General features: G+C 38.8%; 1 protein-coding gene across 1 annotated transcript in view; it reads left to right on the top strand.

Moving 5' to 3' along the window:
- eys (eyes shut homolog) overlaps window positions 1–13,721 on the top strand; it is a 160,887-nt gene that overhangs the window by 97,338 nt on the left and 49,828 nt on the right. Inside the window, exon 37 of the mRNA XM_025897452.1 lies at window positions 5,953–6,129. Within this exon, the coding sequence (XP_025753237.1) occupies window positions 5,953–6,129 (177 nt within the window). The remainder of the gene's footprint in view (window positions 1–5,952; window positions 6,130–13,721) is intronic.

Here is a 13,721-nt window from a genome sequence, read left to right as displayed (position 1 = left end):
ATTAACAGTCATTAATGTGGCGGGAGCAGCCTGTATGCACCTGGCACCCTGATTTGACACATCTGCCATGTGTTCTCAAAATGCTAATTTACAGGTGTTTAAGTAATCAACTGAAATATTATGTTTCTCTCCAGGCGCTGTAACAAAAGTGATGCTATTTTTAAGGCTTCACACTGATTCGATTTTCCCGTGGGAGAGTGCTATGCCGAGGAAAGCGGTGCCCCCCCTTTGCTCGCATGACAGAGATGCTTCTTTGTTAAGCCGGTTATTAAAGATCCTTTGGCCAGCGTCTAAACAGCCTGTAGAGATCAGAGAATATGATTCATTCATTGACTCATTTGTTCTTTCAACCATTTCAAGTTCAGGAAAAAAAAATAAGTGTCACAAAATATCATCATTTGTAGCTGCTGCACATGAGCAAGCTTAAGGCTGACTTCAGTACCGTAATTGGAAATTAACCCTGATAAATCAAGCCTGCATTATTACATGACATGATTGTTACATATTATATGTAGTAAATTCCCACCATGATAAAATGTATCCACTGTTATGTTAGAGCTGATGATACATTCTCACGATCATGGGTTGTGCCCTCAGCCTTTCCCTTCCAAGCAGTAAGTTCCTGCTTATTCCTCAACTTGTCATAAACTTTTCCTTTAAATATCAGCAGTGGCCTTTTGGTGTCATTTCTGCTGAGTTTGTGAAATTGCGCCTCCTCAAAAGCAGTCTAGTCTCTCAGGTTTAACAGAGCGCAGGCTCATGTGGGCACTCATCGTATGATGTGCTTTGCAAGACTAGTTCTTCGCCCGCAGACAGAGTCCCGGGGCTGTTTACATGCTGACAAAGTCTGGGCATGTGAATTGCTGCAGCATCTTTGCTAGGTGACAACCTTGTCTTCACATCTTGTTGAATTAAGTAATGGGCACAAGAGAACAGTGGAGCAAGTCACCCCTGCTCTCAGTTAATTATAGACACGTCATACCGCATAGTGACTAATGATGTGGACTTGTTTGTGTCCTAGATGAAACGCTGACATGTCATACTTCACATATCCAAAAATAATAATAATAACAACAACAACCAGGAAGCATTGTGTTACCAACAGTTAAGAATGAATCACGACACGAGAGTGGCTAATTTCATCTGAGCCATAGTTTTTGCCTACTTAGCCATGTAAGACTGAAGTAATACAGTGAAGCTAAGGAGTCTCAGTGCTCTGTCTCAGTAAATTAAGACAGTAGCTTTTCTTTCTAATGGCAATAGATTTATTCAGTGTGGAAAAAAAAAAAAAACATACTGTTTGAAATTGCACTTATTTTTCTTAAGGCACCCCATGCTGTTCATCATCTGTTTTGTAAGTGGATGGTTCATTAAATGTGTTCCCGAAATATACTTTTTTACGCTAAAAGAAAAGGAACAGGAAGAAAAAGAAGGAAATGAAGGAAACCGAAATCTATATTGTTATCATTCATAATCCACCCTTTTGCTTTTCATTCCTTAAATTATTTTCTGAATTGTTATTATTTTTCTGTAATAATTATGATACTTTTAATAGATCATAAGTGCCCTTTTTTTTAATAATTTTCATTTTCATTTTTTCATTTTATTTATTTATTTCACACCTGGTACAATGGTAATGAATGTGTTTACTTACTGTATCTATGTATGTACTATACGTATACTTGGTCACAGCTCCATTAGAACTGCAACCACAACTACACGTGTTAGCAGTCAACAAAGAAATGTGGCTCTACATTTGCAGCCACCACACATCTCTTTTATCACAAAATTGATAAAATGCTATATAATAACTTTAGCGACTACGATCCAAAACATGGGAGTCAGCTTTAGTCTGAATCATATGAGCAGTTTCTACTTAAGTGAATGCACTCAAGCTCCTTATGTTTGGCCCTGGAGGTGCTCCGCTGGTAGGGTGTACCATAATCCAGGCTAGTGCTTTTGGTTCAGTGAGTGTTCGATATTACGTAGCCACCCATCACACAGTTTTGTCAAGATAAAAGCAGTCCAGCTGAGCATATCAGAGTTTTAAGGTATGATAAATTGTCTCTTCAGAGAAGGCACAGTAGGTAGTAGACCTCGGCAAAGACGTTCTATCAAGCATGCAAGAAATCAGTTAAAAGACACTACAAAAATTATACACACACACACCATTATGGAGTAAATGGTTGAAAGAAGAAGATATAAAAGGTGAAACCATTATTCAGGTTTGGTGTGTATTGATCATGACCTCCTGCTTTTAGCTCATTGAGTTGTGTCTTTGCTTCTCGGGAATCTGAAGCCATGGTTTTGGATGTTGGCCAGAAATGAATAATACAATGAAAGTTGAATTTTTTCGATTGAGTCCTTAACTACTTTTGTTTAACCACAACATCAGTCCTAGAAGCTTTTTCATTTCATTTTTGTTTTTCCCTAAAGTGCCTTTTTTTGTATCTATCTGCATCTTTTTACATCTTTTCCTTTGACCTTATCCAGTCCAAACAATCATACTAATTACACTGATTATTTCAGATAGCATCAGCCCATTTTATTTATAACAGTAACAAATATATTTGTTAGAAAATCATCTTATGAAATGGAGAATGTGCCACCATGGAGATGATATTATCAGAAAGTGGGAATCTTGTCTATAAATGTAGTTGGGAGAAATAACAAACCATTAAAAAAAATGAAAAGACATTGTGGTGGTGAGCCTTTCCTGTTTTTGTTTCTGCTTCGTGTTTGACATTAATGGGACCTGATGAGGGGTTGTCAGATTCCTGCTTTGCCAACTCACTGGCTAGGTGCTGCCAGCTCTTTATGTGGGCATCTAGTGTGTGTTTGCTGTAATGGCTGGTGCCTTTTAAAATGAGCCAGCTCAGTCTTCCTTACTCAGAAATTGCCAACAGATATTATAGGATTGATTCATCATTTTCACCCCCAAGGAAACCACGCCTTCCACAACAAAAGCAACACAATTTTTGTTTTCTCTTTCTGTGTAATTTGAAGTATTGGCTGTCATGTCTGCGCCACATAATTCTATGTGCAACTCGGAGGATTCGTGCGCTCTGGTTGGTCAGGAAATCAGCGAGGGTAGGAAAGTGTCTGAGCGGCTTTTCAGTCCAAGCAAAGTAAAAAAAAAAAGGGAATATAACTATGTGAAAAATGATATGACGGGAAACTCATCTCTGGTGTTGGTCTAGCGACTGATCATTAAACTGGACCAAGTCAGTGTCCCATGGCCCCCGGGCCACTGGACAGTCCTTATTGTCAAACCCTGCAATTCACCTTGGTGATATTTTCACTTACTGTACGACTTGAATCCTTTTCCTAGGCTCATTAAGGCCATTTTCAGAATGCCCTGTTGACACGAATGACTGATACAGAGGAATTGCGTTATCCCTGTTGCCATGAGTGAACCCACTAACAATGCATTAGCTGTCCAAGAGTAGTTTCTGACTCACAAATCAAGCAGCCCAACAGTAATTTTTGAAAAAGAGCTGCAGCCAGTTACACGAACCAGTAGCAGGCTACAATACGCTGCATAAATGTGACCACAGGAGAATGCATTTTCTCAAAATCTTGAAACAAAACTGCATAATGTGAGTAAGCCTGAGCACATATAAAAGACAGTGTTTGCTGCAGGAAAACATTAGATATTGGATTAACCTTTAACCTGATTTTAAATAAACGTGTAGTGTCACAGAGCTGTGGTAAGGTATACATGTCTATAAGCACATTTCATTTCATTTATTTATTTATTTCACACTTGGTACAACAGTTCAAACAAACCAACCACACTTTCTATCAAAAAGTACTACAACCATGTGTGAAAAGGAGCAGGAAGAAGAAAATATTCTTATTAAACCCTGCCCCCTATCTACAATCCAACTTATATTACAAGTGGGCACCAAAAATCAAGGAACAAACTAACATTAACATTTATCTCCGGTCCTAACCCAAACCAAACAACACATTTACAATCAAAATATACAAATTTACAATCAGAATATACCACTCCACATAGTAACAAGGAGAAAAATAAAATTAAAATAAATAAAACAAAAAATTATAATGGATCCTTTTTCAATGAACCCCAATTTCATTCACATTCTTCATATTGAGTTATCGTTTTAAGCATGTAACACTTTTTAAAACAATGTAAATTCATACAATTCTTTAAATTATAATGACTTGAATGACTTGAATAACATCTGTGGTTGGTCAAAAATCCTCAAATTTTTCATATAAAAGATAAAAACATAAGGCCTGTACCTCCTCTGGTGCTGTCACACTAAAGTAAAGTAAGGATGGCAATCTCCTTGGTACAACTAAAAATCAAGGGCTGCTAACTTTTGCTTTCTGTGACCAAGTGGTTGCCCGGTGGGAGGCAAACTGTCTCCAAACAGAATGGGGAAGGTTTGCAAATGATAATTCATAAACATTGACAGATTCCAACATGCTGCAATCAACTAGATTCAGCTCAACTTGTCTGCCATGCATCTCTTTACAATAGGGAATCTGGCTCTGGTTGCCAGCTGGTTATATTCTGAGTATATTCCTCTTGTTTTACCGTTAAATCACTCTTCACCAGCAACTACTTTGTGGAACACTTTCTACATTTCTCTTTCAGATATGTGAGTATGTGGCTAGACTCTGAATTTAAGTAGTTAATATGAATTTTTGTGTATGTTAAAGGCAGCAGATTTGCAACAGATGGCAAAAGATTTACGATATTTGCCAATTTACTTCAGTTAATCGTGTATTATCACAAACAGATTGCATGTAATTGCCAACATGATTCCATTCAGTCACAAACAGCAGACGTACTCTGCCTTATTGCCATTTTATCGCTTTCTTAACATATCATAATCATTTTGAAGATGCCAACTGACTGCGAGTGGTAACATTTCAGGTCCCCATCTTGAAAGCAACCATGTCAAACGAGATGAGATCGCAAGCTCATTGCACACAGTCGCAGTAATTCTGTTCATGTCACGGTCTCCAACCTCTGCTTTCCCTGTAGCATTGCAGCCAGAGACATAACCCCTCTTATCACTGCAAGTGGTCAGAACAGTACTTTCATAAACATAGCAGGGGTTTGGCTTTTTATCGATCGAGTTCGAGAACTTTTTAACCATACCTTGTATAAGCATAATGTTAGTCTATAATATTGCCTCCATTATAGCCATCCCTTGTGATTTCCTCTGCTACAACTTTATATTCTTCTTATTCCATTTCTTTTACTTTGTAGTCTGTTCTAAATATTGTCAATCATTCACATCCTACTTTAAAGTTCCATTTGATCCAACATCAAAACGCAAAAAAGTGAACACTGGAGTCATGAAAGAACATTCTCATATATCATACAATAAAAAAATATCTATATCTATTTTTTTTTTTTGTACCCAACACATATTGTATATTATGAGCTCTCAACTTGAGAGCTGGACTGTTTTGTTAGAATCCCCTGAGCTGAAGCCAAGGTGGCCTATTTTGAATTGGCTGTCATGTACCTGAACAGTAAGCTATCCGCCAGGTGTACAAAGTCCTTTGTGTAAAGGCCAACATATCATCACAGGCTTGCGAAGTTGATGACCTGAGTGTGTACCTCCTCCACCTCTCCTTATAGTCATATCACTTTGTCATCCAATGGGAAATGACACTCTAGCACATAGCCCTGACAAGGCCCTGCTGATTCTGCACACAGATGGCTGTCTGTGCTGCAAAGGCACACAGCAGCCAGTTTTTGCTCTTCTGTTTGCAAACAACAGCCCTGTAGGGCATTGCTTTTACAAGATATGTCATTCTTCATTTATATATAAGTATATTGTCTAATGGACAATAAAGTGTGTATGAGTTTTGGGGTTTTTTTGTCCAAGTAATATTACAATTCTAATTCTCTTACACCATGTAAGCTCAAAGCATCAATTTGCATCTAATGCTTGTTTCCAGATGCCACAGTATATATCCCTTCATTCGATGGAACTTCCTACTTGGAGCTACGGCCACTTGCGTTGCTTCTCCAGCCTTCTGGTGTCAGCAATAATCGACCTGCAGGAGTCAAAGACACCCCTGTTTTTCTCTGTTTGGCAGTGAAAACCAGATCCAGACAAGGAACGATCCTCTACAGTGAGTACAGTCTTTCCTATTACCAGTAAAGACCTGCAACACTGTATAAGGAACCTTACAATAGAGTGTTTCCCCCTTAACTATATCTTTACAGGTGTAATATAAGGTGTAATAAAAGCCATCACTTCTTTTATACTGCATTGTCGTGCAAGAAGATGCTAATTTATCCAGTAAGTAATTCAGCTGTCATTGATGGAAATTCCTCTACTTGTAATAACATTTACACCAAAAAATGAGTTTGCTTTGTTTTCAGGAAGTTAAATCAGAGGCTCAATAGCTTATTTGTGTCATTTACATTTACATTTAATCCAGAGCCAGCATCCTATTTGCTTAGCTGATCTTGTGCTTTCTGAAATTAACACAATTCCAATAGCCACCAACTCTAAATTTCACAAATTAGCATTTCATTAACATCTCATTTGTGCAATCTGCACAAAAACAAAGTGTACTCATGAGAAGTACACTTTGGGGTTATGTGCTGGACTATTTCTTGTCCAGATGCAGTAATTTGCTTTTAAAAAGCCATTTCCTCTTATTTCCTCAGAATTAAACAAAATATATATTGTCTTAGTAAACGTAAGAGGATGTGTTAACGTCTTCAGAATGCACCTTGACTCTTGGGTGATTGGCAGAACAAGTGAAACATGTTTATTTGCAGAAAACAGGCATAGTGGCTTTGATAGGAGCCTCTCAGAAGACAAGTCTATACTGCTTAATGGTTTCTGGACAAGCAGCAAAAATTCATCTGCTGTCATGCTCGTTGTCTCTTTATAGACGCTCTCGACCTCTTCTGCCTAATAATGCGGGAAAGTCATGTTTTCAGAAGTTGATTACACTGACATGTTTACATAAGCTCCAGCAAACACAACTGCTCTGCAACAGTTGTTACGCCAAAGAAAACAAGAAATAAGAGAGTGAACGAAATCGCATTTGATCAGCGTTCTGTAATATATTCAAAAGGTACCTAATGCTATTTTACATATAGATATTTTCTTCTTGTTTGATTGTTTCATTTTAATCACGTAAAATCTCAAGAAGGGTCTGGCCAAGACAGCAGCAAACCTAGTTACAACTATCAAACTACAAAGACACAATATCCATTTCATGTATAGTGAAACAAATCAAGGGTGAAACACATCGAATCTCAAAAACAGTTTGACTGCAAGTTTAGGAGCAATCACCCTGACCAGGGCTGCTATTTTCTCCATCCTTGAAATGACTTCAGTTTCCCCCCAAAGTAACCAGCTCTGACAATTTCAGGTCCTTCTGGACATTATTCCAGAGAAAGTGGCAGCATATTTATTACACAAGAGATATGTAAAGAGTCTGGGCTAAAGCAATAGGCTATTGTGTTTCCATGCGCTGATCAATCTCAAGTATTAATATTTTTTTTAAAAAGCCACTGGCCTGACTTTAAATGTCACCCGGGGACAGCCATGCCATGAGTCATCTATTGATGCAGGGAATTGTGGGATACAAAGACAGCTCTTACGTTTCCAAGGCTGCAAGTAAAAAGGCACAGAAACCTAGAGTCATTTTTTTCTTGTTTTTTTTTGAGAGTATCTTGTGCCATAGCTGCCATTCAGCCAATGTTTAATTAGTTATGACATTTTCAGCAAATAAGTGGATTCAGCTACAACCAGATGTTAAGATAATGTGTCAGGAGCACCATGTACTTCTCAGAAGGAAACGCAAACAGTGCTCTGGTGGAGGATTACAGATAGCCTTGTCTTCTGTCGACAGCTGGGAGTTTTTCCGCTGTTACAGTGCTGATGATTGAGCTATGAGGTAAAAGCGAACAAAGGAATCCTCATAAGGCAAGAGCTGGACACTCAAACGCAGAGATAGCATTGGGATCACCCTTTATGTCAACTGTGAGCTCTATACTGTATGTCTGCCTGCTGCCAGCTCTTTTGTTCCCACACCTGTGCACACACATACACACTCTCCTTTGTTAAAGTAGAAGATTGGGATGGGTAGGCCAGGCAACCCCGAGTAGACCCTCATAACAATGGAGTATTGTTTTGGGAAGAGAAGAGTCAGTGAATTTTTTTTCTTTCTTTTTTTTTTGAGGACTGAGAAAGCTGAGCCATGAGAACTTTAGTTAATTTACCCCGCTTTGTGTGTATTACACATCTGTTCAAAATATGTATGCATATATTAAGTATCAGCCAGCTTAGGGGTGAATCCAGAGCATGAACGCCTTGAGCTGCTCTAATGACTTCAAAAAAAAAAAAGCATCCAACTCTGGGTCTCCGTGGACCGGCTCCTCGCTCTAAAAACTGCATCCACCTTGAGTTTAGGAGCCTCTCGTTGTTCCTGTGTTACACCACAGCAAGTCAGCTGCAAGTGCAACAGAACTGTAACCAGCATACATTGTGTGGCGATCATGGGTGATTTATTCTATACCCACCGGTAGAAGACATCATAACATTCATCTTTCTGGTATAACCTAGATCAACCTCTTATCGGTGACATCGTCTACAGGTCCTGGACCTATTAAACAGCTCAGTACCCCTCAGGGTTAAACAGTATTTCCTCTCCTTTGATCATAATGTGGATTTTCTGGCTTGGCTAACTGTAATGAGAGTGGCAAGGAGTAAATCCAGGAGTTGTTTAAAATTCAGGTGTGTTACACCTCCTCGAACCCAAAATATGTGATGCAACTGCAGAAAAGTATATGTTAATTCATTTAACAGTCTTACATTATCACTAACAAGTTATGCTTGTACCAGCTGACTTTTGTTATGCAGTTTAATTCTGAAAGAACTAACAGAGTTATTCTTTCTGTGTGCTTTTGACACTGTAGGCTATATTGTGGGGGGAAAAGGTGGTTTTACTTTTACTATTCTTTGGGGTAATAATAGCTTGACTTTTCTTCACTGGGCTGTCATTGGCCTCCCACGATGGCTACTGAGTGAATTAGCATTGCACCAAAGACTTAAATCTTTGTATTTAAAGAGCTGTTAATTAGGCTGCACTCAGAATGTAATAGAAGTCTAAATTAGTGCTTTATATAGGGTTGGTGTATTTGAAAGGTCAGCCAGCTAAACCTTAAATAGACATAGACAATGGTAACATCAATTTAAAGACAGCTATACAGTATCCTGTCTGACACGGGCGCTTAATTAGAGTGTTCAAAAATCAACCAGTCAGTAAATTAAGGAATGAAAAGTCTTTTTAAAATGACATATTCCCGATATATGTGCATTTTTATTATATGCTAAAAATCTTTCTTTATCTATAAAATCCAAATCTACATTTGGTTTGTGTTGCAGAGATTTTAGGGTATATTATTAAGAACTTTTTTTTTAAATGTCAAATGATAGGTTTGAGGATAGAGTAGCGGAATATTTGCAACGCAAAGCCATTAGTATGCTCCCCCATACTTGAATTAATGGTTTGAATTTTGATTTTTGTTTTCTTTTCTGTTTGAAAAACCGAATATTACATGGATAAAAAGAATATAGCTTCAGGGAGCTTTTTTTCTGCCCTAGAAAAGCTTTTCATAATATGACTGAGAAGTCATAAGCTATGTATTTTATATACAAAGCTATGCATTACAAACTACACGGTTTAATGCAAGTTGTTGCCTGAGTTCTCTAATTAGTATTTTTCCTGTACTATATGCAGAACAATAACAGGAAACACTTATATTATAATTACCTAAATTAGGACTCTGTAACACAATTTACCTTTATTCTTAAGGAAGAAAAACAACGACGTGATTTGAAAGAATGTGGTTTCAAAGGTTGTACAGTAACACCACCTTTGTAGTTGTCAGATGTGACTTGACATCAAGATAGCAGTATTGTCTCACTTCCACCCTAGCATAAGTCGCCTCATATATTCACTGCCACCAGTTGTCTAGCTGTGTGGATCATAAGTCATACCAGTCTAAGCCTTTGCAGATTTACACTATAGATCAGTTTGAAAAATTGACTGCTGTTTCAACCTGATGTCATCTTTATTCCAAACCAGCTTTCACCACACTCAATTGTAGACGTGAACACGGCTGTAAATTACAAAACATAGTCCAAATTTTAGGTTAGTTGGTTCAATTAAATCAGTCTGCTCACTGTTCTCAGTAATATTTACAGTATCTCACTGGCACAGAAAGCAGACTGCGAGCCTTGTCACGAAAAGAGATGGATGTTCAGAAAGCATAAATAGTGGGCACGGTGCCTTTTATCTAGAAATACTTCCTGGCATATAGCACCCATCTTTTTCACATCAGTGGATAGGAACTGAAAAGAAAACTCGAGAGATCAAACAGACAAAGTTAATCAGAAGAAAACCAAAAGACGTGCATTGAGATGCGAGGACTCTCCGCGCCAGACCTGCTCCTTATTCTCCGCTCCCCCTTTTCTTTACACCTCTCCCTGAAGCAAACTCGCGAGTCTCCCCCTGGACTTCAATTGTCAGCTGGAGAAGAAAAAATAGAGGAGGTGGGGTGAGCAAGAGAGAGGGGGAGGGAGAGAGCGAGAGAGAGAGAAAACAGGTGACAGCGACTGGCAGAAGGACGAACGCTCTGTTAAGTTCAGCACAGAGTAACAGGGCCGTGGGGACTGTAGGAAACAATATCCTTACAGAAGAAAAATAGCAAAATAAAAGATGCTGCAACATTGACATCTAGAGAAAATAATATCTGGCAGCGAATGAGTTATAGAGCTAAGCAGAAATTGATTTGAGAGGAAATGAGAGAGGCTTATTTTTGCAGTAGGAAGTAAGAAGTGTAAGGCTTCCTTTGTTAGTTCATTCATAAACATTTGACAGCCCACTGTGTTTTTGAAAAAATAAAAAAAGGATATTGAGTATTTCAATACACAATATCTTAGTGGGTAACACAGCATGTCTTTTGTCCTGTCTTCTTCCACTCACTCCCAACTGACTCCCCCTCCCTGAGCCTGGTTTCCTTCTGTTAAAAGGGAGTTTTTCCTTCCCACAGTCGCCAAAGTCCTTGCTCACAGTCATCTGATTCTTGTGCTTTTATAGGGTCTTAAACTCACAATATAAAGCTCCTTTTATATTTTATATTCTTTATATCTAAAGAATATTTTACTGGTTATTTAGTTTTAAAATTTTTTGGCAGAATGCAGCATGTTTATGACAGCAGCAGGTTAAATTCAGACTTAAACATTTCAGTCTCCATCAGTATTTAAAGTGACTCATTGGCTGCCGCTCTGTTCCAACCAGCACCGCCCACTGCTTGCTTTAAAATTATAATTGTTTTTTAAACCCTTCTGAAGAGGATTTTAAAAAAATTGCAGCGTCCCTTGTTTCTCACCTCATGTAAGTTTTTCACAGCAAATATATGCACTGTTATTAACAGGCCCTGGGTGTCCGAATATTTTTGCACCATACCATAATGTTTGAGTCATATTTCCCTTTCACTTTCAAGCTTTCCTCTCAGCACAAGCTTTTTTTTTAATAATGCCTTGTGACTTTACCATGAGCAAAAAGTGTCAAAAGCAATTGTTTGCTAGAGGAAAGTCAAGTACCATGTATCTCAAATTAATTGAAATGTCCTCATTTCATGCTGCTGACTAAAGATTTTATTCAAAACATAACTGCATTTAACAACTCATCAGTTGCATTTTGTCTTGACGTGTAAAGAGTCCGTGTTGCTCTAAAATTAATAGGGTGCTTGCATTTAAGCAAATAATACATTTTTGACTAAACAAAGGCTCTTGGAAGGATTCAGACTGGACACAGATTTATCAGCTTCTCAGACGCTTGCCAGCCTTGTAATAATTTGTGAAACAGAGCACTTTTAATATACTGGAATCAGCTGAGCCTTTGTAGATAGATATATGGAAATAGCCAAATAGAGATGAACACCAGAATATGTGTTTTTTCTGCCCTTGACATGAAGACTCTTGCATAAGATGTATTTTATAACAAAGCAGTTTGGTACTGTTGCAGGCACGACCCAGAATTAACACCTTTATTGAGAACAGTATCAAAAGAAGGTTGACTTTTATGAGTTGAATGGCAACAAAAAGCAAGTTGGACACTAATTTTTACATCTTAAATGCCACTGAGATTTATTAAATCACTGAGAGATGGACTGAAAAATCTGATTACATGTTACATTGCGGTGTTCTACTGCCGAACTGTGGATTCTGACATTTATCTGGATGTTAATTTGTCACATTCTGCCCACCAAAAACATTATTTCTGCACAAGCTCAACGCCCTAATGGCATCAACAGTCTCTGACAGCAGCAGAACAGTGTGACCCACCACGCAGTGAAAACTGAATTGAATGGCTCACAGAACACAGCACAGAGTCTGAGTCACTGACCCAGTCTCCAAACTTCCCAGATTCTGATGCTATAAAGCATCCACAGCATGAGCCGGATCCACGGAGGATCCACGGCACGACCCACGGGACATTTTACGAAAGCTATGAGAATGAATATTGTGTCTCAGGATGAAATCGTGTGCTGGCAGCATGATCATACTGAAGAGCAGATGACCAAGAAAGGAAGATTACTGAACAAGTGAATGAGGGTAATTTTATCTCTTCAAGCAGGATGCAAACTAATTAAATGCTCCGGACAAATGAAGCCATTTAAAAGCCTCTTATTCTATGAATGATGCCTTGCTACCTACAGTGTCCCTGCTGCTTTTTTTTCATGGGCTAAGAGTCCTATCCTTCTGCAGAACAAAGATCAGAAAATTATAGGAGTGAGATATTTATTCCTGTGTGTCATTCTGCAACAGTGGCTTGTAGTATGGCACTGTTAAATGCATCCCTGTTGTGTCCTAAGACAAAGAATGGTCGGCTTAAAGAATACATTTATCTGAGTGTAGCATATTAAGCTAAGCATTGCCTCCTGTGGACGAAGAGATGGGGATTTTCTTGATGCCCTTCTTGCCCTGGAGGAATTGTTCTGAGCTTTCACATGAGTTGCCATATACCCTTAAAACAACAAGCTCTGCTTTTGTTCAATTTTTCTCCTGTGTCCAAATCCTCCACTCATTTCATTACTTCAAGGGAGATGCCACAGGAATGTCTCTGCCCACACACCTCTGTCCTGGTCCTAGCCCAGCAAACGACATCATCTCAGTTTCTGAGAGTTTTGATGCAGTTACCATTGTCATTGTGAAATGAAATAGGCCAACCCTGATTGTGTTGAGTCTACTCAGTAATTCCCTCTGGGTGTGTGGTCCCCTGTCGCCCTCTGTAATTCAGCTGAAATGTGCCCTATAAGCCTTGTTGGAAACACAGAAATATTTTAGGTCCCTCTAACTGGGCACTATTGTTGTTCAGTCCTCTGACTTGCAAGAATGTCTTCGCTGACAGTGGGCAAGTTTGGTCTCTGTCTCCCTGCTGCATTTTATGTTGCTTCCCCTTTGCTCCTGTGTTCTTAGACAGTCGAAGACCTCGGTAGTGTGTGTGTGGGGGGAGAATTTCATGCTGCTGCTGGCTGTCGCTCCCATAATGCACTGTCTCGCTTGCAAGACACTCAAAATCTCCCATTGAGATATAATGTGCTGGAGTGAAGTGACATACTGTAGAGGTCATATTCCTGTTTTGCAATCAAGACCATAAAGGTTAGGGAAAAGTCGGACCAGCTGCCATTT

Source organism: Oreochromis niloticus, linkage group LG13, assembly GCF_001858045.2.
Source record: "Oreochromis niloticus isolate F11D_XX linkage group LG13, O_niloticus_UMD_NMBU, whole genome shotgun sequence".
NCBI classification, from domain to species: domain Eukaryota; kingdom Metazoa; phylum Chordata; class Actinopteri; order Cichliformes; family Cichlidae; genus Oreochromis; species Oreochromis niloticus.
The sequence above is the reverse complement of the archived record's forward strand: the minus strand, read 5'-3'. Positions and strand labels throughout refer to the sequence as shown.